Source organism: Lagenorhynchus albirostris, chromosome 9 (assembly GCF_949774975.1).
Source record: "Lagenorhynchus albirostris chromosome 9, mLagAlb1.1, whole genome shotgun sequence".
Taxonomy (NCBI): Eukaryota; Metazoa; Chordata; class Mammalia; order Artiodactyla; family Delphinidae; genus Lagenorhynchus; species Lagenorhynchus albirostris.
Window position 1 is genome coordinate 64872781 of NC_083103.1, and position 27437 is coordinate 64900217.

Below are 27437 nucleotides of genomic sequence, written 5' to 3' on the forward strand. Positions count from 1 at the left end.
GGAATGTTATACCTTTCTAAGAATTTGTCCATTTCTTCTGGGTTGTCCAATTTATTGGCATAGATTTGCAGTCTCTTAGGATGCTTTGTATTACTGTGGTGTTTGTTGTAACTTCTTCTTTTTCATTTCTAATTTTATTGGTTTGAGTCCTCTCCCTCTTCTTCTTGATGAGTTTGGCTAATGGTTTATCAATATTGTTTATCTTCTCAAAGAGCCAGCTTTTAGTTTTATTGACCTTTGCTATTGTTTTCTTTGTTTCTATTTCATTTATTTCTGCTCTGATCTTTATGATTTCTTTCCTTCTGCTAACTCTGGGTTTTGTTTTTTCTTCTTTCTCTAGTTCCTTTAGGTGTAAGGTTAGATTGTTTATTTGAGATTTTTCTTGTTTCTTGAGGTAGGCTTGTATAGCTATACACTTCCCTCTTAGAACTGCTTTTGCTGCATCCCATAGGTTTCGGATTGTCGAGTTTTCATTGTTATTTTTCTCTAGGTATTTTTTGATTTCCTCTTTGATTTTTTCAGTGATCTCTTGGTTATTTAGTAATGTATTGTTTAGCCTCCATGTGTTTGTGTTTTTTATGTTTTTTTCCCTGTAATTGATTTCTAATCTCATAGCGTTGTGGTCAGAAAAGATGCTTAATATTATTTCAATTTTCTTAAATTTACTGAGGCTTGATTTGTGACCCAAGATGTGATCTATCCTGGAGAATGTTCCATGTGCACTTGAGAAGAAAGTGTAATCTGCTGTTTTTGGATGGAATGTCCTATAAATATCAATTAAATCTATCTGGTCTACTGTGTCATTTAAAGCTTCTGTTTCATTATTAATTTTCTGTTTGGATGATCTGTCCATTGGTGTAAGTGAGGTGTTAAAGTCCCCCACTATTATTGTGTTACTGTCGATTTCCTCTTTTATAGATGTTAGCAGTTGCCTTATGTATTGAGGTGCTCCTATGTTGGGTGCATATATATTCATAATTGTTATATCTTCTTCTTGGATTGATCCCTTGCACATTATGTAGTGTCCTTCCTGGTCTCTTGTAACATTCTTTATTTTAAAGTCTATTTTATCTGAGTATTGCTACTCCAGCTTTCTTTTGATTTCCATTTGCATGGAATATCTTTTTCCATCCCCTCTCTTTCAGTCAGTATGTGTCCCTAGGTCTGAATTGGGTCTCTTGTAGACAGCATATATATGGGTCTTCTTTTTGTATCCATTCAGAGAGCCTGTGTCTTTTGGTTGGAGCATTTAATACATTCACGTTTAAGGTAATTATCGATATATATGTTCCTGTTACCATTTTCTTAATTGTTACGGGTTTGTTTTTGTAGGTCCTTTTCTTTTGTGTTTCCCACTTAGAGAAGTTCCTTTAGCATTTGTTGTAGAGCTGGTTTGGTGGTGCTGAATTCACTTAGCTTTTGCTTGTCTGTAAAGCTTTTGATTTCTCCATCGAATCTGAATGAGGTCCTTGCCGGGTAGAGTAGTCCTCCTTGTAGTTTCTTCTCTTTCATCACTTTAAATATATCATGGCACTCCCTTCTGGCTTGTAGAGTTTCTGCTGAGAAATCGGCTGTTAACCTTATGGGAGTTCCCTTGTATGTTTTTTGTCGTTTTTCCTTTGCTGCTTTCAATAATTTTTCTTTGTCTTTAATTTTTGCCAACTTGCTTTCCTGTGTGTCTCGGCACGTTTCTCCTTGGGTTTATCCTGTATGTGACTCTCTGTGCTTCCTGGACTTGGGTGGCTATTTTCTTTCCCATGTTAGGGAAGTTTTCGACTATAATCTCTTCAAATATTTTCTCTGGTCCTTTCTCTCTCTCTTCTTCTGGGACCCCTATAATGCGAATGTTGTTGCATTTAATGTTGTCCCAGAGGTCTCTTAGGCTGTCTTCATTTCTTTTCATTCTTTTTTCTTTAGCCTGTTCCGCAGCAGTGAATTCCACCATTCTGTCTTCCAGGTCACATATCCATTCTTCTGCCTCAGTTATTATGCTATTGATTCCTTCTAGTGTAGTTTTCATTTCAGTTATTGTATTGTTCATCTCTGTTTGTTTGTTCTTTAATTCTTCTAGGTCTTTGTTAAACATTTCTTGCATCTTCTCAATCTCTGCCTCCAGTCTTTTTCTGAGGTCCTGGATCATCTTCACTATCATTATTCTGAATTCTTTTTATGGAAGGTTGCCTATCTCCACTTCATTTAGTTGTTTTTCTGGGGTTTTATCTTGTTCCTTCATCTGGTACATAGCCCTCTGCCTTTCCATATTGCCTATCTTTCTGTGAATGTGGTTTTTGTTTCACAGGCTGCAGGATTGTAGTTCTTCTTGCTTCTGCTGTCTGCCCTCTGGTGGATGAGGCTATGTAAGAGGCTTGTGCAAGTTTCCTGATTGGAAGGACTGGTTGTGGGTAGAGCTGGCTGTAGCTCTAGTGGGCAGATCTCAGTAAAACTTTAATCCACTTGGCTGCTGATGTGTGGGCTGGGTTCCCTCCCTGTTGGTTGTTTGGCCTGAGGCAACCCAACACTGGAGCCTTCCCAGGCTCTTTGTTGGGGCTAATGGCAGACTCTGAGAGGGCTCACGCCAAGGAGTACTTCCCAGAACTGCTGCTGCCAGTGTCCTTGTCCTCACAGTGAGACACAGCCACCCCCGCCTCTCAGGAGACCCTCCAACACTAGCATATAGGTCTGGTTCAATATTCTGCCGGGTCACTGCTCCTTCTCCTGGGTTCCGACGCACACACTACTTTGTGTGTGCCCTCCAAGAGTGGAGTCTCTATGTCCCTCAGTCCTGTCGAAGTCCTGCAGTCAAATCCTGCTAGCCTTCAAAGTCTGATTCTCTAGGAATTTCTCCTCCCATTGCTGGACCCCCATGTTGGGAAGCCTGACATGGGGCTCAAAACCTTCACTGCAGTGGGTGGACTTCTGTGGTATTAGTGTTCTCCAGTTTGTGAGTCACCCATCCAGCATTTATGGGATTTGATTTTATTGTGATTGTGCCCCTCCTGCCCTCTCATTGTGGCTTCTCCTTTGTCTTTGGACGTGGGGTATCTTTTCTGGTGAGTTCCAGTGTCTACCTGTTAATGATTGCTCAGCAGTTAGTTGTGATTCTGGTCCTCTCGCAAGAGGGAGTGAGAGCATGTCCGTCTACTTCACCATCTTGAACCAATCTCCCTAAGTAGTACTAATTTTTAATTTCACTTTCTGTTTACTGTTATTGTATAGAACTTCTGTGTATTAATCTTGCATAATGCAAACTTAATAAACTCACTAGAACTTTTTGCAGACACCATTGGATTTTCTAGGCAAGAAATCATGCAATTTGTTAATAAAGACAGTTTTATTTTTCAAATCTGGCTGCCTTTAATTTCTTTAGTTGATGTATATTTCACTGACTGTCATCTCTGGTGGTAAGAGCTAATCTCTTTGCCTGATCATAGGGGAAAAACTTATTAGCTTGAGGAAGTTTCTGTCTAGTCCTGGTTTGCTGAGAATTTTATCAGAAATCAATATTAGGTTTTCACACATTTTACAATTTTTTAGGTTTTTAATAAAATAAATTACATTTATCAATAATTGCATATTTAATCAACCTTACATTTGGGGATAAATCCTACTTGGTCATGATATAGTATACTTTTTACATTTGTTGGGTATAATTTGCTAAAGTTTTGTTTGGAATATTTATACCAATATTTATGAAGTATATTGGTTTGTAGTTTTTTTTTCTTGTGATCATCTTGGTCTGATTTGGGTATCAAGGTAACACTGACCTCATTAATTGAATTGGGAAGTATTCTTGCCTCTTTAATTTTCTGGTAGAGTTTATGTAGAATTTGTAGCAGTTCCTCCTTAAATATTTGGTGGCAATTCACCAGTGAAACAGTATAGCCTAGATGGTTTTTTTGTGTGTGGTAAAGTTTTTAGCTACAAATTTAATTTCTTTACTGTATATAAGACTATTCTGGCTGTCTTCTGTGAACTCTCATACATAGTTTGTGAATTTCAAGGGATTTCTCTGTTTTATCTAAGTTGACGTTTATTGGGTAAAGGTGTTTTAAAAAATATTTCCTTATTTTCCTTTTCGTATCTGTAGACTCTGTAGTGATGTTACCTCTCTCATCTCTGACATTAGTAATTTGTGTTTTCTCTCTTTTCCTGATCAGTCTATTTTTTCAATTTTATTGATCTTTTCAAAGAACCAAGCTTTAGTTCCATTGATTTGCTCTATTGTATTTCTGTTTTAGATTTCATTGATTTTTCACTCTAATCTATTACTTTCATTCTTCTACTCACTCTGAGTTTAATTTGTTCTTCTTTTCCAAATTTCTTAGGGTGGATCTGTGGTCACTGAGTTGAAATATTCTTCTTTTCTAATATATCTAGTTAATGCTATACAGTTTCCCCTAAGTATTGTTTTAGCCCAAAGAATTGTAAATTTTTCCAGTCTAACTGCTGGGGACAGACACTGTTCATTGTCCCATGTGGGTGCCAGGAGCACTGTTCTCTCTAATCCTTTGGGGTGGTTCTTTCCCGGGTCTCAAGTATTATCCTCCCATGCATGTAGTGATCAACACTCAGTTGAATACTCAGGAAGGAGCCTCTGCAGATCCCCAGAGTTCTCTTTTCATGCCGCTTCTCTCCTCTTTGTTCCTGTGCTCTGCAAACTCTAGCTTCCTTGGTCTCTCTGAACTCACAGTTCCATCTTCTCAGCTCAGAGCGCTCACCTCATTTATTTTCTGTCTCTTAAGAATAACTTTCCTTCACTGCTTGATGTCCAGTGTCTTGAAAACTATTGTTTTATATACTTTGTCTAATTTTGTTGTTGTTATTTCAAGCAGGAGAATAAATCCAGTATCTATTATTTCATCTTTGTTGGAAGCAGGCATTTTCTTCCCATACATCATCCTATTTAAGCCTCTCTAGAGTCCTGTGAGTTAGGTGTTGTTTTTAATAATCATCCCCATCTCACACAGGAGAAGACTGAGACTCACGGAGACCTAGTATCAGCTACAGGTTAAGTTTTTTTATATAGATCTTCTGGGTCTAAATCCAGTGCCTCAAGTGACTGATTCAGCAAGCTTCTCAGGTCTCTCTTTGGTTTCTTTTAAATATTTTTAATACATCTTGGGTTTCAGTTCCAGTGTATTAAGAGTTTGGAAGCCTTTGCAGTTTCTGATTCAAGTGGCTTTCTTCTGGGGATTTCTTTGAGTACGTTTTTTTGTTGTTGTTTTTGGCTGCATTGGATCTTTGTTGTTGTGCACGGGACTTTTTTCTCTAGTTGCGGAAACCGGGGGCTACCCTTCTTTGCGGTGTGCAGACTTCTCATTGTGGTGGCTTATCTTGTTGTGGAGCATAGGATCTAGGCATGTGGGTTTCAGTAGTTGTGGCACATGGGCTCAGTAGTTGTGGCTCATGGGCTCTAGAGCGCAGGCTCAGTGGTTGTGGCACATGGGCTTAGTTGCTCCACGGCATGTGGGATATGCCTGGACCAGGGCTCAAACCCGTGTCCTCTGCATTGGCAGGTGGATTCTTTACTACTGTACCACCAGGGAAGCCCTCTTTGAGTAATTTTGATGGTGGAGTTTCATCATGGAAAATTACATGCACTAACACTTACTTGGATGGATAATTACCCTCATTTCTTAAATTCTGGAATTGAAACAAGAAATGTTACAACTTATGTTTCTCAAAGCTTTGATACGTTAGTATCTGAGGCCTTGATCTGGCTCTATGTTCCATTTCCTTAAAGTAGACTCCAAGATAGAGAAATTTTTATTCCCCTGGCAATGAGAAGTATCAAAGTGTAAAAAATCCAAGAATTATATTAAGCCAAAACTGTCATGTCAAATTCTAACTTAATTCTTTGGCCAATAGAAAGACAGGGGCTTCTGTTCAGCAGTTTTCACCATATACACTAATATAATGTGATGAAATTTCTTCTTAAATATATGGTTATTAATATTGTTCTAGTGTAGTCTTTTCCTGAAGTATGTGCTAATCAGCATTACATAAAAAGATGAGTTCATACATAGTAAAACAAACAGAAAAGGAGATGCTAGATTAAAGAAAGATACTTAAATTTTTTTTTACACAAAATTTGTCCTTTTTCAACAGGTTGGTGTACATTATGACAAGAAACCTCTAATTTGGGGGTAGCTGTGACACTCAGTTAATTTTGTTTAGCCCTTGTGAAAGTTCTCCTATAGTCCAGCTACTCTTACCAGACAATTCTTTCCTCTCAATGCACTGTTTTGGCTTTTCCAGCCATGTTTTCAATACGGAGAGATGCTGAAGTGTTTTGAGTAATGTCTAAACTACTAAAAAGCATTTTAAAAGCACACAAGATGGCAGGAAAAAAATTCTGATAAGGAGGTAACCTGTAACTAACCCACCTTAAGTCCCTCATGAGACATTTTTATTAGAGAAAATGTGGACACCTCCATCTGGAAATTTACTGCAACAGAAAGGGAAAAGAAACACTGCCACGCTAGTGGAACCAGCCTTTTTTTTTTTTTTTGCGGTAGGCGGGCCTCTCACTGTTGTGGCCTCTCCCGTTGCGGAGCACAGGCTCTGGACGCGCAGGCTCAGCAGCCATGGCTCACGGGCCCAGCCGCTCCGCGGCATGTGGGATCTTCCCGGACCGGGGCAGGAACCCGCGTCCCCTGCATCGGCAGGTGGACTCTCAACCACTGAGCCACCAGGGAAGCCCTGAACCAGCCTTTTTAAATAAAGGAAATTGTTTTAATGTCAAAATATTACAGACACTCCATAAATGTTATTTGTACCTTTAGTATCTTCTGTTGTAGAAAACACATAGTAGAAAGAAATTACTATGATTTCAGTAATTTAAAAACTAATTTATAATTTGTTAACTGCAACAGCTTGTGCATAAAAATAAGGTGCATGCATGTATAAACACACATATGTTCACACAAGGATATGCAAGACAAAGTTCAGTCTACTGACAGTGCTCAACCACCTAAGAATTCTAGACCCAGTCAACAAATCAACAGTGACCCCTGGGACTTGCAGCCCACAGATTGGGAACCATTCTTCTAGGTTCTATAGCCATTGTAACCCTACCTAGGTCTAAGAGAAATAAAGTCACATTTATTTAGCAATATTTATCAAATGCTTGCCATATACAAGGCATTGTGCTAGGAATTTGGAAAGCAGAGATGAGTAAGACATTTTCTCTTCTCTAGAACTTTATAATTTGATGGAGAAAGAGGAACATAACATGTTTACATGCTGGTGTAACAATGTGAAATTTCTGTTTGTATGTTGGTGTAATACAGTGGAAAAAATTACATTGCTGTAGCTGCTTTATCCCCTATGGGGATGGCATTGTTTTTTTCTCTGGAGTAAATTGGCCTTCTGTGGGGCAAAGTAACTTATTTATTTTGGTGTGTAGAAATATTAAGAAAGGAAGTAAGGATTACAGAGAAAGGAAGGGGTAAGAATCAATCAACATGGTGGCAGAAAGCTGGTGAGGGAGTGGGAGTGTGTGTGGGAGAGTACTGTGGTAGAATGTGGACTGGAAGAAATGTTAGACTGGATATAGTGGCCTGAGGACTTTTATCTGGATGGGGGTTGGTTAAGGTAAACTCTTATTAAATTAAAACATTAACACAGAAAAGGGTAAAAATCATAACCATACATTAATTTTTCTTAAAACAAATACATCCTGGCTCAAGCAATAGAACATTATTAGAGCCCCAGAAATGCCCTCGGGGCCAAAGTACTTTTATGTTGCTCTGAACCCATTTATCTCATCCTCATTTTGTTGATAGTAGTTTGCCACACACATAGATGCCTGTGTGAGTGGTTACTTGGTGGCATAAAGCTAAAGGAAGTGGAAGATCTATGTTCAGTATCTGGATTGCATGTGACAAAAAGAAGACAAAAGGCACAGGAAGTGCAATGTGAGGGAGACAGAGTTTCTTTGAGGATGGGCAGCTGGCGTTATTAGAAACCAGGAGAATGTGAACTCAGTGGAACTGACAAATAGCTTGAGGTAGGCTTTTCACAGAGCAAGACTGAGCATGTGCAAAAGCACAGGGTCTTAAGGGGGGCATGCCACTTAAAAATGGAGGAACACAATCAGGAAGTGGCTGGAGCATAGATTCCATGGGTTTAAGAAATGAAAGATGAGATTTGAAAAATGTAAATGATGAATTTGAAGATTTTTGACTGGAGCAAAGGAGTTGGGATTCCTTTCTGTAGACACTGGAGAACCAAAGATCTTTAAGAATGTGAGTAACATGATGAGACCTGTTCTTTAGATGGACAGTTTAGGGACTAGTTTTCAGCATAAAATGGAGCAGGAAGAAACCGGTGTCAAAAAGAAGATTCAATATGGAGATTATTTTAATACCTGAGGTAAGAGATGATGATCTAAACCACAGCAGTAGTATAAAGGTTTGAATTCAGGCAGCCATGTAAAGGAGGGAACAGATGTGGAAGATGTTCAAACACTAGAATTAACAGTATTTGGTCACCAGTTGGCTGTGAGGATGAGAGAAGGGGACACAAGAGGATCCCTTAGTCCCACATCTTGGGAGACAGGGTGGATGAGTGTATCATTTACTTAAACTGAAGATGCAAAAAAGAAGGAATTCAAAGTTTGGGGCTGTGGTTGGAGCAGTTATAATGAGGTTAGTTTTAGATATATAAGTTTGAGGTGCCCTCAGGACATGGAGGTGAGAATAATTGTGTTAGTGTCATAAATGACACCTCTAGAAGTTACTGGAGATGACAGAGAGAAATCTTAGAAAAGAGATGGTAAATGAATGTCAGTGGGTGACAGAGTATAACTGTAAAGGAAATGGGTCCTTAAATTGGTTCCAAAATAGAATAGCATACAGTTACTAGAAGATAGTTTTATTTTAAGTCTCTGTAGCTTTTATTACTGGGTTATTTAAATGAACAATTAGAATAATTAAATTATATTCTTAATACTTCTATTATTATTCATTAATTTATAATGTAAGTCTAAAATAATTGTGCATTTCAAGTAAAATTTACTGAAATCAGGCTCACTGTTAATACTAGATAAAATCTGTGTTGTAACAGTACCACATAGTTAAAACACTTAAGGGATATAGCTATATTTTGATTTAAGTTTTTAAATGCTTAAAAATAAAACAAAAATTAACAAAAGTCTCAACATTTTAGACATTATAAATTGCAGGCTTTATCTATACATCAAAATTGGCATTGCACGGTTGTGGCAATTAAGAATAAAGGGTAAAGGAGGAACTTCTGGTGTTAGAATGGAGAAGAAAGCAAATGAAAATTCTTTTACTGTATAACTTTAAAACGTCAAAGAAATGCAAAAACCAAAAAATTTAAAGGCAGTGAAGATGTGTGGAAGCAACAAAGACAAAATCAACTAACAGAGAGGAAACTTGCAAAAGTGGACAGGTATCACCAGTTGCTTTATTGTCTGAGAGTATCTGCAGATTAGGGACCCAGGCTGATGATCCAGCTTGGTCTAGATGAAGGGACATTAGTTTCCTAGGGCTGCCATAACAAAGTACCACAAACTAGGTGGCTGAAAACAACAGAAATTTATTCTCTCCCGGTTCTGGATGCTAAAAGTTCGAAATCAAGTTGTCAGCACGGCCATACTCCGCCTGAGACGCTGGGTAGAATCTTCCTTTCCTCTTCTAGCTTCTGGTGGTGGCTGTTAATCATTGGCATTCCTTGGCTTTCTGCTGCATCACTCAGGCTCCTGCTGTGTCTTCCCATGCCATTTTCCCTGTGTGTCTCTCTATCTTTGTGTCCCTTCTCTTCTTTTTATAAAGACACCTGTCATATTGGATTATGAACCCATCCAACTTCAGTATGTCCTCATTTTAACTAATTACATCTGCAATGACACTATTTCTAAATGAAGTCACATTCTGAGGTTCTGGGAAAGGATATGAATTGGGACTTGGGGAGGGGGAGATGTAATTCCACCTAGTATATGACACTGCTGGAGAAAAGAGAAACTGGAAAAACGTTTGGATATTGAAATGATCTGGTATGTCAGTTTGTAAACTCCAGGAACCCTAAATGTATGATAGCCATTTGACCTCATGCTTCACTTCCTGATTCTGGAAGCTTCATGAGAGGCTCATGATTTTGAAGAAGACTGAAATCTCCCACTGTTTCATAATATTTGGCAGAAAAGCACCACTTGAGGAATGAAAACTGCTCAAACTTCGATTAGTCAATTAGTTTTTTTCTCATGCCCAATTTAGAAACAGTATGGTGCAAGAGGCTAGAGGGCAAAACTCAAAAATGTAAAAATCTGATTGAGTCAGTAATCCAGGGCAGGGGATACACTAGCCAAGACTCTCAATTAAAATTCCATGCCAACTGTCCTGTAAAGATATTCTTAACCAGAGATTGAATGCTTCTACCTTCTGCTGCAACCTACCCCATCTCATTTGCTTTGAATCTCGAAAAGGCAAACCACTGGGGGAAAAAATGTAAAATTCAGTCCTTATGGTTACTTTATACTCAATGTCTGGCATAAAAGAAAACATATTTCATATGTATCAAGAAGCATAAAATGTGACTAGTAACTAAGAAAAATAAGTCAATAGAAGTAGACTGATGGAAGATCTTGGGTGTTAGAATTTGAAAAAAAGGACCTTAAAATAACTATAATCAATATTTTCAAGCAAATGAAGTATTGAAAAAATGGATGAGAAGGAGAACTTCAACAGAAAATTGGAAACTATAAAAAGAATTAAATGGGCATTCTAGGATTGTAAAATGCCATATCTGAAATTAAGAACTTTTTATTATGGTTAACAGCAGACTGGACATAGGAGAAGACACAATTAGTGAGATTGAAGAAAGAATAGTAGAAAAAAGTCAAACTGAAGCGTAGAGAGAAAGAGAGATATGAAAGAAGGAAAGAAAGAAAAGAAAGAAAGAAAAAGAGAGAAAGAAAAGAAAAGAAAGAAAGGAAGAAAGTGAGCCTAGAGAAAATATCACATGTGAGACATAGTCAAATGATGTAACACAGGTGTAACTGGGTACTGGAAGGAGCAGAGAGAGAAATGTGGCAGAAGGACTGTATTGAGAAATAACGTATGGAATTTTTTCTACACAGATCCAAGTCTTTAATCCATGGTTTTAAGAAGCTCTGGAAACCCTATAAAAGAAATATGCAGTGGAAATCACACCTACTTGCATCATAGTCAACAAAAACTTTAAAAAAAAAGCTATCTTAAAAGCCTAGAAAAAAAAGACATATTGCCAACAGTGGGACAACATTAAGAATTACGGTTGACTTCTCAATGAAATCATGGATTTCAGGAAAACAAATAGAATGTTGTTTTTAAAGGGGAAAAAACACTGAGAAAAATACTAAACAAAAGAAAACCTTCCAGGGACTTCCCTGGTGGTCCAGTGGTTGAGAATCCATCTTGCAATGCAGGGGACGCCAGTTTGATCCCTGGTCAGGGAACTAAGATCCCACATGCCGCAGGGCAACTAAGCCTGCACACCACAACCATGTGCTCTGGAGCCCGCGTGCTCTGGAGCATGTGTGCCACAACTAGAGAGAAGCCCACACACCGCAACAAACGGCCTGCGTGCCGCAACGAAAGATCCTGCGTGCCACAACTAAGACCCGACACAGCCAAAAAATAAATAAATTATAAAGTTCATCACAATAAACTCTACATAACTTAAAAAACAAAACAAAACAAAAGAAAACCTGCCAATATAGAATACTATACTCAGTAAATATATACTTCAAAAACAATATATTTCAAAATGTATAGAAATATCAAATCACTATGTTATGTGCCAGGAACTAACATAGTGTTATAGGTCAATTATGCTTCAAAACAAACAAACTCATAGAAAAAGAGATCATATTTGTGGCTACCAGAGGTGGGAGGAGGGAGGACAGGGGTTAAGATGAACATGGTCAAAAGGTACAAACTTCCAGTTGTAAGATAAATAAGTACTAGGGATGTAATGTACAACATGATAAATATAATTAGCACTGATGTACATTATAAATGAAAGTTGCTGGGAGAGTAAATCCTAAGAGTTCTCATCACAAAGAAAAAACTTTTTTTTCTATTTCTTTAATGTTGTATCTGTGTGCCCTGATGGATGTTTGCTAAGCTATTGCAGTAACCATTTCATGATATATGTTATTCAAATCATTATGTTGTACACCTTAAACGTATGCAGTGCTGTATGTCAATTATATCTCAATGAAACTGAAAAAATAAAGGGAAAATAAAAACATTCTGAGAAAAAAAGCTGATATAATTTGTTGGCAGTAGCCTACATTATAAGAAACACTAAAGGAAATTCTTCAGCTTGAAAGAATCAGAGATGAAAGCAAGGAAGTAGCAGAAGGAATGAAGAACACTAGCATGGGTAAATATAAGACTATTGACCATTCAGAGCAACAATTATAACAAATCAAATCAAAACAAAGTAGTGTATATAATACATATAAAAGCAAATTATATGGCAATAGCAGAAAACAGTGAAAGGGGATAAATAGACTTAAATATTTGTAAGATTCTTGAATATAAACAAGAGCCAACTTAAAGTAGTTTGTATTAACTCTTCCAAAATATAGCAGAGGGAGGAACACTCCCAAACTCATTCTAGGAGGCCACCATCACCTTGATACCAAAACCAGACAAGGATGTCACAAAGAAAGAAAACTACAGGCCAATATCACTGATGAACATAGATGCAGAAATCCTCAACAAAATACTAGCAAACAGAATCCAACAGCACATTAAAAAGATCATACACCATGATCACATGGGGTTTATTCCAGGAATGCAAGGATTCTTCAATATATGCAAGACAATCAATGTGATACACCATATTAACAAATAGAAGGAGAAAAACCATAAGATCATCTCAATAGATGCAGAGAAAGCTTTCGACAAAATTCAACACCCATTTTTGATAAAAACCCTGCAGAAAGTAGGCATAGAGGGAACTTTCCTCAACATAATAAAGGCCATATATGACAAACCCACAGCCAACATCATCCTCAATGGTGAAAAACTGAAAGCATTTCCACTAAGATCAGGAACAAGACAAGGTTGCCTACTCTCACCACTCTTACTCAACATAGTTTTGGAAGTTTTAGCCACAGCAATCAGAGAAGAAAAGGAAATAAAAGGAATCCAAATCGGAAAAGAAGAAGTAAAGCTGTCACTGTTTGCAGATGACATGATACTATACATAGAGAATCCTAAAGTTGCTACCAGAAAACTACTAGAGCTAATCAATGAATTTGGTAAAGTAGCAGGATACAAAATTAATGCACAGAAATCTCTGGCATTCCTATACACTAATGATGAAAAATCTGAAATTGAAATCAAGAAAACACTCCCATTTACCATTGCAACAAAAAGAATAAAATATCTAGGAATAAACCTACCTAAGAAGACAAAAGACCTGTATGCAGAAAATTATAAGACACTGATGAAAGAAATTAAAGATGATACAAATAGAAGGAGAGATATACCACATTCTTGGATTGGAAGAATCAACATTGTAAAAATGACTCTACTACCCAAAGCAATCTACAGGTTCAGTGCAATCCCTATCAAACCACCACTGGTATTTTTCACAGAACTAGAACAAAAAATTTCACAATTTGTATGGAAACACAAAAGACCCCGAATAGCCAAAGCAATCTTGAGAACGAAAAATGGAGATGGAGGAATCAGGCTCCCTGACTTCAGACTATACTACAAAGCTACAGTAATCAAGACAGTATGGTACTGGCACAAAAACAGAAATATAGATCAATGGAACAGGATAGAAAGCCCAGAGATAAACCCACGCACATATGGTCACCTTATCTTTGATAAAGGAAGCAGGAATGTACAGTGGAGAAAGGAGAGCCTCTTCAATAAGTGGTGCTGGGAAAACTGGACAGGTACATGTAAAAGTATTAGATTAGATCACTCCCTAACACCATACACAAAAATAAGCTCAAAATGGATTAAAGACCTAACTGTAAGGCCAGACACTATCAAACTCTTAGAGGAAAACATAGGCAGAACACTCTGTGACATAAATCACAGCAAGATCCTTTTTGACCCACCTCCTAGAGAAATGGAAATAAAAACAAAAATAAACAAATGGGACCTAATGAAACTTCAAAGCTTTTGCACAGCAAAGGAAACCATAAAGAGGGCGAAAAGACACCCCTCAGAATGGGAGAAAATATTTGCAAATGAAGCAACTGACAAAGGATTAATCTCCAAAATTTACAAGCAGCTTATGCAGCTCAATAACAAAAAACAAACAACCCAATCCAAAAGTGGGCAGAAGACCTAAATAGACATTTCTGAAAAGAAGATATACAGACTGCCAACAAACACATGAAACAATGCTCAAGTTCATTAATCATTAGAGAAATGCAAATCAAAACTACAATGAGATATCATCTCACACCAGTCAGAATGGCCATCATCAAAAAATCTAGAAACAATAAATGCTGGAGAGGGTGTGGAGAAAAGGGAACCCTCTTGCACTGCTGGTGGGAATGTGAATTGGTACAGCCACTATGGAAAACAGTATGGAGGTTCCTTAAAAAACTACAAATAGAACTAACATATGGCCCAGCTATCCCACTACTGGGCATATACACTGAGAAAAAACCATTAATTCAAAAAGAGTCATGTACCACAATGTTCATTGCAGCTCTATTGACAGTAGCCCAGAGGTGGAAACAACCTAAGTGTCCATCATCGGATCAATGGATAAAGAAGATGTGGCACATATATACAATGGAATATTACTCAGCCATAAAAAGAAACGAAATTGAACTATTTGTAATGAGGTGGATAGACCTATCTGTCATACAGAGCGAATTAAGTCAGAAAGAGAAAGACAAATACCGTATCCTAACACATATATATGGAATTTAAGAAAAAAAGAATGTCATGAAAAACCTAGGGGTAAGACGGGAGTAAAGACACAGATGTACTTGGACTTGAGGATATGGGGAAGGGGAAGGGTAAGCTGTGACAAAGTGAGAGAGAGGCATGGACATATATACACTACCAAACATAAGGTAGATAGCTAGTGGGAAGCAGCCGCATAGCACAGGGAGATCAGCTCGGTGCTTTGTGACTGCCTGGAGGGGTGGGATGGGGAGGGTGGGAGGGAGGGAGACACAAGTGGGAAGAGATATTGGAACACATGTATATGTGTAACTGATTCACTTTGTTATAAACCAGAAACTAACACACCATTGTGAAGCAATTATACTCCAATAAAGATGTAAAAAAAAATTAAAAAAAATAAATCCTTAAAAAAAATTAAAAAAAAAATAAAGTAGTTTGTATTAAATTAAGGATTCATTTAGGAATTTTTATTGAAAACTCTAAATGAATTATACTGAGATGAAACAAATATGTTCATAGTGGTGACAACATAGGATAATAAAAAATATTGATTAATCCAGAAGAAGACAATAGGAAGGAAGAATTAAAAAATTAAAGAATAGGGATTTCCCTGGTGGTCCAGTGGTTAACACTCCATGCTCGCAATGCTGGGGGCCGGGGCCTGGGTTTGATCCCTGTTCAGGGAACTAGATTCTGCATGCCGCCACTAAAAGATGCTGCATGCTGCAGTGAAGATTCTGCATGCAGCAGCAAAGATCCCGCATGCCACAGATAAAGACCTGGTGTAGCCCAATAGATAAATAGATAGATAGGTGGGTAGATATTTTAAAAATAAAGAATAAATTGGACAAATAACAAGTAGCAAAAAAACAAGTAGCAAATGAGAGAAATAGGAAATAGTAATAAGCTACACTCCCAATTGGGTAATTTTCATGATACATATATCTAATAAAAAACTCATATCCATAGTATATGAGGAACTCTTAAAATAGATATTAAAAAGTAATCAAATGTGCACAAGACTGGAACAGACACTTTACAAAAGAGGATGCCCAAATTTCCAATAAGCATTTGAAAAGGAACTTAGCTTCATAATGTATGATGGAAAAGCCAATCAGAATCACAGTATGATAACCCAACACTGACAGAATGTTTAAAGTAAAAAAGATAATGCCAACTGTTGTTAAGGGTGCACAGCAACTTGAACTCTCATGCATTTCAGTGGAAGTTTGTTAGTTCAGTTACTTATGAAAACTGCTTGGCAATATCTATGAAAGCTAAATATATGCTTAGCTTATGACCTCACAATTCCATTACCAGGTATATATCTAACAGGAATTAGGATATATGTTTGCCAGATGATATGTACAAGAGTGTTCATAAAAGCTTTATTTATAATACTTAAAACTGTGAATAATCCAAATTTCCATCTATAGGAGAACTGATAGATAAATTCTGGTGTATTCATACAAAGGAACACTACACAGCAATAAAGAATAAACTACTGATACACATAATGGGGATGAATCCCACAACACTATCTTGAGGGGAAAGGACCAGACACAACAAGTAAATAATGTAAGATTCCATTTATATGATGTACAGGGTAGGCAAAACTGATGGGCATTGAAAAAATTTATATTAATGGAGCATGATATTGATTGGGATTGGGTATGAGAGAACTTTCTGATATTGTTGCTTTGGATGGTAGTTACAGATATATATATATATATATGTGTATATATACATATACACATATATATATATGTAAAAATGTATAAAGCTTAAATTCACATAAGATTTTTGTGTTTTATGTACATTATATATACATTATTCTACAACATACCACACACACACCACACACATATAAAGGAAGGTGCCTTCCTTAAAAATGTGTGTATGTGGGGTGGAGAAAGCATCCTAAAATGATAATTTGAAAATGTTATTTTTTCTTTTGCTTTTTGGATAAGAAATAACTTTTTCTCATTTTAGAATGTTTCAAAAATATAGAAAGATAAAAAAGAAGAACATTTGTATTTTTATGATTAACAATGGGAGTGAATGTTTTCTTATGTTTATTACTCATTTCTAATTGTTCTATGAAGTACAATATATCCATTGTACATTTATCTGTTTTTTAATATTTATATTTTAAAGTTGGATGAGTTTTTCTTGTAAGAAAATCAATATTTAGACTGCCATATTGGCCTTTTTTTCCCTTTTAACACAAGGACTTTAAAATTTTTATTTAATTAAAACTACCAAATATTCCCAATCTCATATGCTCTATCATTTGTTTTCTGAGTAAAACCTTCCTCATCCCCCTACCGTAGCTTCTTTTGTCTCTAGTTTTCTTTTTCACACTTAACTATTTTACTCATCTGGATGTATGTGTATGTATACGAGTGTGTATGTATTCACATGTATACACGTTGTGACATGAGGCTGCACCAACATTTTTTCTCAGTAGTTAGCCATTTGCACCAACATCTGACTTCATAGGCGTTATGGCTATTTAGTGGAAGTTCTCCAGGCACTGGCATTCTGATGGCTAACGTTCTTAGTTAAGATCATTGTTACATTAGTTTTGTTTTGTTTTTGTTATTGATGTATTCATCAGTACTTTAGTGAGAAATTGGAAGAGGCTATATGAAAGACTGCTGTCCAGGTGTTACAATAAATCATTAGTCTAAAGAAAAATAAACTGTACTTGGAAAATTATACTAAGGTAGTATTAGTGGTTTTGCCATTAACAATGTGCTGTTATTAGTCACATTGGTTTTCCATCCAGATTTTTTTTTAACAAAATGAAAAAGACTTTATTGCAGAATACAAAATAGTTGTATTTAAGATGTGTGTAGATGCATGGCAATACTTCACAAATAACTGATTTTATTTTGTAGGTTGTACCTAAGCACTTGTCTTCCAAGTGTTTTGTTCGTAGTATTTTTTTTAACATCTTTATGGGAGTATAATCGCTTTACAATGGTATGTTAGTTTCTGCTTTATAACAAAGTGAATCAGTTATACATATACAAATATCCCCATATCTCTTCCCTCTTGCATCTCCCTCCCTCCCACCCTCCCTATCCCACCCCTCTAGGTGGTCACAAAGCACCAAGCTGATCTCCCTGGACTATGTGGCTGCTTCCCACTAGCTATCGGTTTTACATTTGGTAGTAGATATATGTCCATGCCACTCTCACTTTGTCCCAGCTTACCCTTCCCCCTCCCTGTGTCCTCAAGTCCATTCTCTAGTAGGTCTGCGTCTTTATTCCCGTCCTGCCCCTAGGTTCTTCATGACCATTTTTTTCCCTTAGATTCCATATATATGTGTTAGCATACGGTATTTGTTTTTTTCTTTCTGACTTACTTCACTCTGTATGACAGACTCTAGGTCTATCCACCTCACTACAGATAACTCAATTTTGTTTCGTTTTATGGCTGAGTAATATTCCATTGTATATATGTGCCACATCTTCTTTATCCATTCATCTGTCAATGAACACTTAGGTTGCTTCCATGTCCTGGCTATTGTAAACAGAGCTGCAATGAACATTGTGGTACATGACTCTTTTTGAATTAATGGTTTTTTCTCAGTGTATATGCCCAGTAGTGGGATTGCTGGGCCATATGGTAGTTCTATTTTTAGTTTTTTAAGGAACCTCCATTACTGTTTTCCATAGTGGCTGTATCAATTTACATTCGCACCAACAGTGCAAGGGGGTTCCCTTTTCTCCACACCCTCTCCAGCATTTATTGCACAGTAATCAAGACAGTATGGCACTGGCACAAAAACAGAAAGATAGATCAATGGAACAGGATAGAAAGCCCAGAGATAAACCCACCCACATATGGTCACATTATTTTTGATAAAGGAGGCAAGGATATACAATGGAGAAAAGACAGCCTCTTCAATAAATGGTGCTGGAAACCTGGACAGCTACACGTAAAAGAATGAAATTAGAACACTCCCTAACACCATACACAAAAATAAACTCAAAATGGATTAAAGACCTAAAGGTAAGGCCAGACACCATCAAACTCTTAGAGGAAAACATAGGCAGAACACTCTATGACATAAATCACAGCAAGATCCTTTTTGACCCACCTTCTAGAGAAATGGAAATAAAAACAAAAATTAACAAATGGGACCTAATGAAACTTAAAAGCTTTTGCACAGCAAAGGAAACCATAAACAGGACGAAAAGACAACCCTCAGAATGGGAGAAAATATTTGCACATGAAGAAACTGGAAAAGGATTAATCTCCAAAATTTACAAGCAGCTCATGCAGCTCAATATTTAAAAAACAAACAACCCAATCCAAAAGTGGGCAGAAGACCTAAATAGACATTTATACAAAGAAGGTATACAGATTGCCAACAAACCCATGAAAGGATGCTCAACATCATTAATCATTAGAGAAATGCAAATCAAAACTACAATGAGATATTACCTCACACCAGTCAGAATGGCCATCATCAAAAAATCTACGGATTTTTTTTTTTTTGGAGTATAGTTGCTTTACAATGTTGTTAGTGTCTGCTGTACAACAAAGTGAATCACCTATAATCACTTAGCTCTAATCTATTCGGAATTAATTTCTAGGAGTTGGTCTATTTCCAGGATGGCTCTGTTCCTTATTCAATATTAAGAGTTTTCCTTTAACTTTCTGGTTACTCTGAGCTTTTCTATACCTCATTCTGTATAAGGCTACTGCTAATTCTGGACTACCAGATTCAGGTACCTCTCCTAGCTTTTATACTTTGCCTTTCAAGAAGCTTCTAAGAAAAATAAGCAGTAATTCAGCTATGGGTATTTCCACTCTTTGTGTCAAGCCATTTTACTTACTGAACTATCTATTAGGTTTTAGGTACTGTAGACTATGAATAAGGTGAAGATTTCTTGCCTGCCATCAATGAATTATAAGCTCCAACTTACCACTCCAACTCAAAAGTGGTTGTCTTATGCACACTGCTTGATGAAAGTACATTATATTTAGGAAAACACTACTCATATTCAGTAGTGTTACAGATAAGAATAAACTACCTGGGGTCTTTTTGAAGATATGGAGTGGGATGCTGAAAGGGCATTTGAGTAAATAAGGAAATACGGTCAAAAGTAGAGAGTAGGAATATCAAGGTATCTATTATCGCATTCCATAGTTGTACCCAAATAATTTTAAGATTTATTTTTCTTTTTTGTATCTTTGACCTATATGTTAACTATTCTAGAATGCAAATTTGGTAGTGATTTTTAAAACTATAATATTCTCTCTCTTTAGAATAGCATATTGGTTAAACTTTAGACAAATCTGAGCTCAATTCTAAGTTCTAATGTTTTCCTGAGCAAGTTGTTTTGTCTCTCCAAATCTTAGTTTTGTTATTTTAAAGTAAGGATAATAATATTATTTCCCTCATTGAGAAGAATAACAGGATATTACATATAACTGTTTATTTTTATGTACAAAATGACATCTGTTGACAGGTAAGATTCCAAGGGGGCGGGACTAAAGAATGCTTTCCAGAACTAGAGTAAGGAACAGATCCTGTGCAGAGAAGTCACATCATGGTGCTCATGTGAAAGACAGAGAGCTATAGCGACAAGTTCAAATGGAGAATTTTATAGAACAATTTCCGTAGAAATAACGTTTCTATGGAAATCAGTCGAAGAGTCTTTTTCAAGACTATATCTCAATAAGACCTCCAATAGAAAAAAAAGAAGTAAGAGAAACAAAGAATTATTTCAAGGAGAAGACATTTCACACAAAAAGGAGTGAGGAAGGAAGAACATTAGTACAAAAGAGGGTGAAGACCAACTGGAAAAATTCACTTAGTCACACTGGTTAGGGGTTGTCACTAACTCCTTAGTAAAGAGAAACTGGAGAGGAGACTGGATCTACTGCTGACCCTCTAAAACTCCTCCAGTGTAGCTACATAGAGTAATCTCTACACAATCATAGAATCGGTACACAGAGACCACAGACTCCCCAAATCTCAAGAGAAGAAAGAAGTTTGTGTCCTTCAGAAACTGGATAGAACTCTGAAAAATATACAATTGGCTATAAACATTGAAATTGTGAAACACAAGTCACAATCCTGTGTATTCACACACATTTTTTCATGAAAGTATAAACAAAGGAAATGAATAAGCATTTGAAGATTTTGGACAAGAGTCAGCAGTATCTAAAGCAAGAGAGAGGCAAATGAAGTCTCACACCAGGCTTCTATGGTTTCTGGATTTCATTGGGCAGTACCACGCCACACTCCAGCATCTCTCTCCTCCACCACTGCCGAATTAGGAACTGACACAAGGTTGCCAAGTTCTCGTTTTACTTGTACTGACATTGAAAGATAATTACAAATCACCACTTACGACCTCATTCATTTTCACAAAAGAATGAACTGATAGAAAAAACATAGTATGGATGTGAACTCAGGGAGGAAGTGCATTATAAAAAATTCACTACATTGTTCCTGTTTTCCTCATTTTGGTGAGTCCACTTCTCTGTGGACTGGAATTAGTTCGGGGGCCAGGATTTCAACCTCACTGCCCCAGTGCACTCTTCTGTGCCAGCATCATGATGATAAAGACATTATACCACCAACTAAAACATTTTACTCCTTGGCAAATGCATATGAGGTGCTTGTTACACAATGTGGGATGTCAGTCTCAACAAATCCCTTATTGGTTTTAACAAACCTTAACCTTTACACTTTGACTTACAAATCAGCATTGACCCTCCCTGGTTCTTAGAGTCAAGATACCCTTTGGATGTGCTACAAATAAAACTAACCAAACCCTTTGTTTAAAACCCATATTGTGTTGCTTTCAACACTGAATTACAAGTTCTGTTTGCTTGACGATCTCCCTAACTAGACACTAAATCCCTCGAGGGCAGGATCTATTTTCCTCTTCTTGATACCCTTACAAGTAAAGCGATGTTTGGCACGTTGTAAATCCTTGTATTTGATGAATAACTGAGTGAATGGCTCTGCTTAGGTTATGTCTCCTGAAACATCATAATTATACGTAGCAAATCCTTGCTACTATTTTATAGTATTTTGATGGAAGTAGGAATTGGCTCTGTCCTTCAACATTCACTCATTCATTCTTCAGACACATTACATGCAACCCTTGCTATGTGCCTTACACTGTGCTAACTGCTAATCAAAATGACCAGAATGTAGTTCTTGCCTTCAAAGATGTCAAGAAGAGTGCTTTCTGGAGCTCACATTATCTTTTAAGCACAGTACCAATTTCCTGAATGATATAAATATAAATAAATTGTCTGAAATCTTAATAGAGTGAACATTTACCCTCATATGTTTGTCTTACCACTCTAAGGAGCAATACCCACTTTATGTAAGAGTCCTCCTCTCTAACAGATTACAGCCACTATCCCCATGACACAGTTTACTTACATTGGAGCCTTAGCCCTATCCGCTTTAAATGAAATAATAAATCTGCTTACTATTGCAAGTCTTGTTGTATTTGCTGTTCTCCTGTGCAAACCCTTCCAGCCGGCACTGAAAACGATGCTGCCAAAATTCTTGAAACCAGGGGTTTCGGAGGTTTGTTTCCGGCCGGAGCTTCAGATAATAATCATCAAACCACTTGACATCAGGAGATTGGAGCTTGATTGTGATGCCACCAACAGCTTCTCGCTGATATCCATCTGTCACATCGTATCTGTCAGCCCAGCCGTCACTGTGGGGAAACAAAAAAACCCTCAGCTTAGAACAGACATCTTCTAAGAAAATTATTCTACTTGCTGTCATCTTGAAAACATTAGTCATTAAATGGCACTCAGGCCACACTATGGTCTTATATTATACTACGTGATTCTTGAGATAGCAGCTTTCTAGGATAAAAAGTGCAAAACACAATGGAAACTTTGGGTCTAAGAATGCTGGAAGGTACCTGTCTCACTTACCTTGAACTGCAGAGAATAACCTTATGCTTTTGACAGAATTTTACTGGTTGTAGAATATAGTATATGCATGGAAGCTGCATAATATCACCATTCACATTATTTACTGAATTGTTTTTTTTTTTTTTTTTTTTGGCGGTACGCGGGCCTCTCACTATTGTGGCCTCTCCTGTTGCAGAGCACAGGCTCCGGACGCGCAGGCTCAGCAGCTATGGCTCACGGGCCCAGCCGCTCCGCGGCATGTGGGATCTTCCCGGACCGGGGCACGAACCCATGTCCCCTGCATCAGCAGGCGGACTCTCAACCACTGCGCCACCAGGGAAGCCCTATTTACTGAATGTTTAATAGCTAGGTCAAGTTAACTTTAAATACAGTCTTTTGCTTTACTTAATAATAATCATTAGAGTTATCATAAAGTAAAAATGAAAAATATTTCTAAAATATACCTTATGTTAATTTAACCATCCTATGACAGGATATTCGCTTGTTTCCATGTTTACAAGTGATGATAAAGAGGTTAAAAAAGAAAAACTTTCTGATTATGGTCATTCTATTAAATATTGATTCATCAGAGCCTCAAACTGAAGTCCTTATAGTCCATATTCCTCTTTCCTACCCCATGGTACTTCTCTAACACATTTAAAATACGCATATGAAATCATGTTTTACATTAGAGTGATTGAAAGAACTTCTTAGCAATAGGCCATCAAAGATGGTGACAGGGATCATACTCCTCAATATTAATATCATTCTATGCACTGATCACTCAAAGTAATGTAGGAACTTTAAAATAAAAGAGTTTGAAATCAGAGAGTTCCTGAGTATAACAGAACAAGGAAAAATATTCTAAGCTTATTTGGAAAATACATGAGACACAACATTGGAAATAAAAGACAAGAAAAGGTGTTTATATCAAATCTGGACACACCTTAGGGCATTTAGGAGAAAAGTGTCTCTGACTTTCCCCACCCTCTCTGTCATTTGGAATATGCAACTTGTGCTATGCATCTGCTGGGACCCAGTGGTACTATCCTTCCTTTGAAGAGGTGCAAGTGCTCTTTCAGGAGAAGTAAAGAAAGTCAAGGGAAATGTAACAATGGAAAAAAAAAGTAACAACAAAGAGGGAGGAGATACGGAGACAGTTGAAGGGAAGAACAGAATGGAGCCTCCTGAACACAAGGCAGGAAAGGTTTTGGAGATTAGCTGGGTGAAAGGGAGTGGGTACTGGGGAAAGTGTGAGCGAAAGGATTTACATAAACAATCATTGTTTATTTCATTAATATTCAGATATTTCTATTTATTGGAATGTTAATTTCTTTTTTTTAAAATTTCTTTTTATCTTCCTTCCAATGCATTTTTGTCCTTTATACTTCTTTTGGGGGGGGGGGAAGCAGAGAGCATGCTCCAATATTTTGCATAAATCTGTGCCAGGGAAAGTATTATGTAAGGAATTAATTAGAATAAGTAAAAAAATGCATGTACTTTCTTCAGTATGCTCTGACTTAAAAATTGATAATGAGAGTTGTTCCAAAGGTCATATATTATTCATTAAGATATCATAGGGGCTTGAGATATTCCTAAGGCATCCGTGGGTGGAGGAGGAGAATAAAATAAACAAATGAAAAAAATAAAGCATTTCTTCCTCCAAGTCCTCCTTGACAAGAAGAGATTTCATTGAAAATGATCTATGTTGAAATTTCAAAAACTTTTGTGGCAAATCAGGAAAAAAAAAAAATAACTAATGCAATACGTTTTGTCCCAATGTTGAATGTGGTTACTTCACACATTATCTTCCCTGAAGTTTCTCATTTCAGCTGCACAGATTTTATTTAAAGCTGACAAGTTGAAATGAAGTGGGCTTGTTTGCTTCATTTTCTTGCTCTGTTTTGGAGGGTTTATTATATCACTGATAGGAGAGTGTGGGTCTCATTGGCACTCGAGGAGATGCATGGGCGTGCTGCAAATGCGACCGGAAACCTGTTTGTCAAGCAGAGCCCCGTTCTCCAAGGAAGTGGGAATTTAAATTGCTCCTTTTATTCATGCGAGTTTGCTCTTATGTAACGCTGTGATTATGAATATTACATAAGAAATGTAAGATCATAATGGGTCCAATTTACCCTTCACAATTCATTCACTGAATTTAATGGGGATTGTAAAAAGCCTGTCTTGATAAACTTTTTTGGAGGTGATATTTCCATTAAAAAAAAAAATGTCAGGACCGTAGTGTGTTAATTTACTCATCTCTCATCATGTTCTTTAGCTTTTTTTTTCCATGTATAAATCTCTACATTTAATTTAGCAAAAGATGGTGTTTTTTAGTAGTCTATCGGTTAGAGTGGTGATTTTTAAAACAGTTTTGTTCCAGATATTTCCATTCAACAGCAAAATAAAAACCATAAAAGAGTTCGTATATAAACAGAAAATTCCAGTGTCTGTGTGGCAAAAAATGGTTATTCTATTTAAGCTTACAGGGGAATATCTGCTGTGTAAGTCTCAAGAAAGTTCAATCCATATTGGCTAAGTTAGATGGTGCTATATTGACTTTAGCTTATTAAATATTAACATTTTCATAAAAATGTGCTTTTAAGATTTGCATTAAGATGATAGGGTATGTCTAAGTAAGGAATAATAAATTCATAAGTGAAGAGCCAAGAAAACTTGAGCTTACCTTTCTACTATCCAGTGCTTTCCATTGCATTGTTAGAGTGGACTGTCAAGAGTCTGGCACTACTTTAATGCTTTTGGGTGACATATATTTTACCAAATCAGGAAAAAGGGGGAAGGAAGATAAGGAAAGAAACTGCAAATGTACCACACTTCAGTCAAGTTTCTAGATTTAGTATCTATCTATCTATCTGTTTATCTCTTCATCCATCCATCCATCCATCCATCCATCCATCCATCCATCCATCCATCCATCCATCCATCCATCCATCCAATTTCTTCTCATTGATGGGCATTTTACCCCTCTCCTTATAATCCATTTCGTTATTTTCTTTCTAATGCTTTGATTTAGAGTCGTTTCCCATTATTTGCAGAATCTGTATTTGTAAATTCACCTGCTTGCTAAAATTTATTTGCAACCCCCATACTGATACTCATGGCACTTTTATGGTCATTTTCAGATATACAGAGAGTGGCGAAAAAGTTGATTCTTCTGGTGTGCATATACCCGGCTGAGGCTGCACAAGGTGAAACTCTGCTTCCTTGTTTCAGCTTTGATACTATAAAGAAGTGCCCTTTTCATGGTCTATTAAGTGCCAAGTTTTTGCATTTTTGTGTGTTTTTTTAAATTGATTTTGCTGTTTAAAATATCCCCAAGTATCGTACTGATACATTATTTAGAGTTCCCAAGTGCAAGAAGGCTGTGCTATACCTTACATAGAAAACCAGCTGCCCCTGGTGGTCCAGTGGTTAGGACTCCACGCTCCCAATGCAGGGGGCACAGGTTCGATCCCTGGTCAGGGAACAAGATCCGGTATGCCGCAACTAAGATCCCGCATGTGGGAACGAAGATCCCGCGTACTGCAACTAAGGCCCGGTGCAGCTAAATAAATAAATATATTTTTTTAAATGTAGGTTGATAATACATATACTCTTAAAAAGTAAAAAAAAAAAAACCAAAAAAAAAACAGCTGCATTTAGGCATGAGTAAAGTCCTGTTTTCTGTGAATTCAATATTAATTCATCAACAATATTAGATATTAAATATTAAATAAAGTGTCTTTAGACCAGAACACCATAAAGCAAGGTTATGTAATGACTAGTTGATGAAAATGTGACTAGAGGCTCACGACAGTTTAAACCTATATTTCCCCTAGGAGTAATGGTCAGTATTCACTAATTCAGTGTTTGGTGCCTGTTTATAGAACATACCTACTGTGAATAACAATAATTAAGTGGATATATATATATATCCACTTAATTTTATATATATATATATATATATATATATATATATGGGAGAGGAGGAGAGACATGTAAATAAATGACCACATACATACGGATATTGTTATAGGTATGAAATGACCGCAACGAGAGAGAAGATCAGTAAATAATTGACCAACTCTTCGTAGAAAGGTAAGATTTGAATTGAGTTTGGAAACTATGGGTAATGGAGTGATAACTGTATTTTGAAATGTTATTTTTTAGACAACAAGTAGGTATTTGTTTATAATTAACTAATTTATTTATTTTTGGCTGTGTTGGGTCTTCACTTCTGTGTGAGGGTTTTCTCTAGTTGCGGCAAGTGGGGGCCACTCTCCATCACCGTGCGCGGGCCTCTCACTATCGCGGCCTCTCTTGTTGCGGAGCACAGGCTCCAGACGTGCAGGCTCAGTAGTTGTGGTACACGGGCCTAGTTGCTCCGCGGCATGTGGGATCTTCCCAGACCAGGGCTCGAACCCTTGTCCCCTGCGTTGGCAGGAGGATTCTCAACCACTGCGCCACCAGAGAAGCCCAACAAGTAGGTATTTGTGAATCAGGGAATAGTAAATATTAAGCATTGCAGCTATATGGAGTGCGCCGGATAGTGACTAATGAAAAGTATGCTGAGGAAGACCAATTATGAATGGTCTTCTGGGTCATTCCAAACGC

At 37.1% G+C, this 27437-nt stretch overlaps 1 protein-coding gene across 5 annotated transcripts in view; it reads right to left on the reverse strand.

Moving 5' to 3' along the window:
* The window catches only part of GRM5 (glutamate metabotropic receptor 5), a 543349-nt gene that overhangs the window by 121476 nt on the left and 394436 nt on the right, over window positions 1-27437 (reverse strand). For all 5 annotated transcript variants that reach the window (XM_060157879.1, XM_060157878.1, XM_060157881.1 and 2 more), the window contains exon 3: window positions 22383-22618. In XM_060157879.1, the coding sequence (XP_060013862.1) occupies window positions 22383-22618 (236 nt within the window). The remainder of the gene's footprint in view (window positions 1-22382; window positions 22619-27437) is intronic.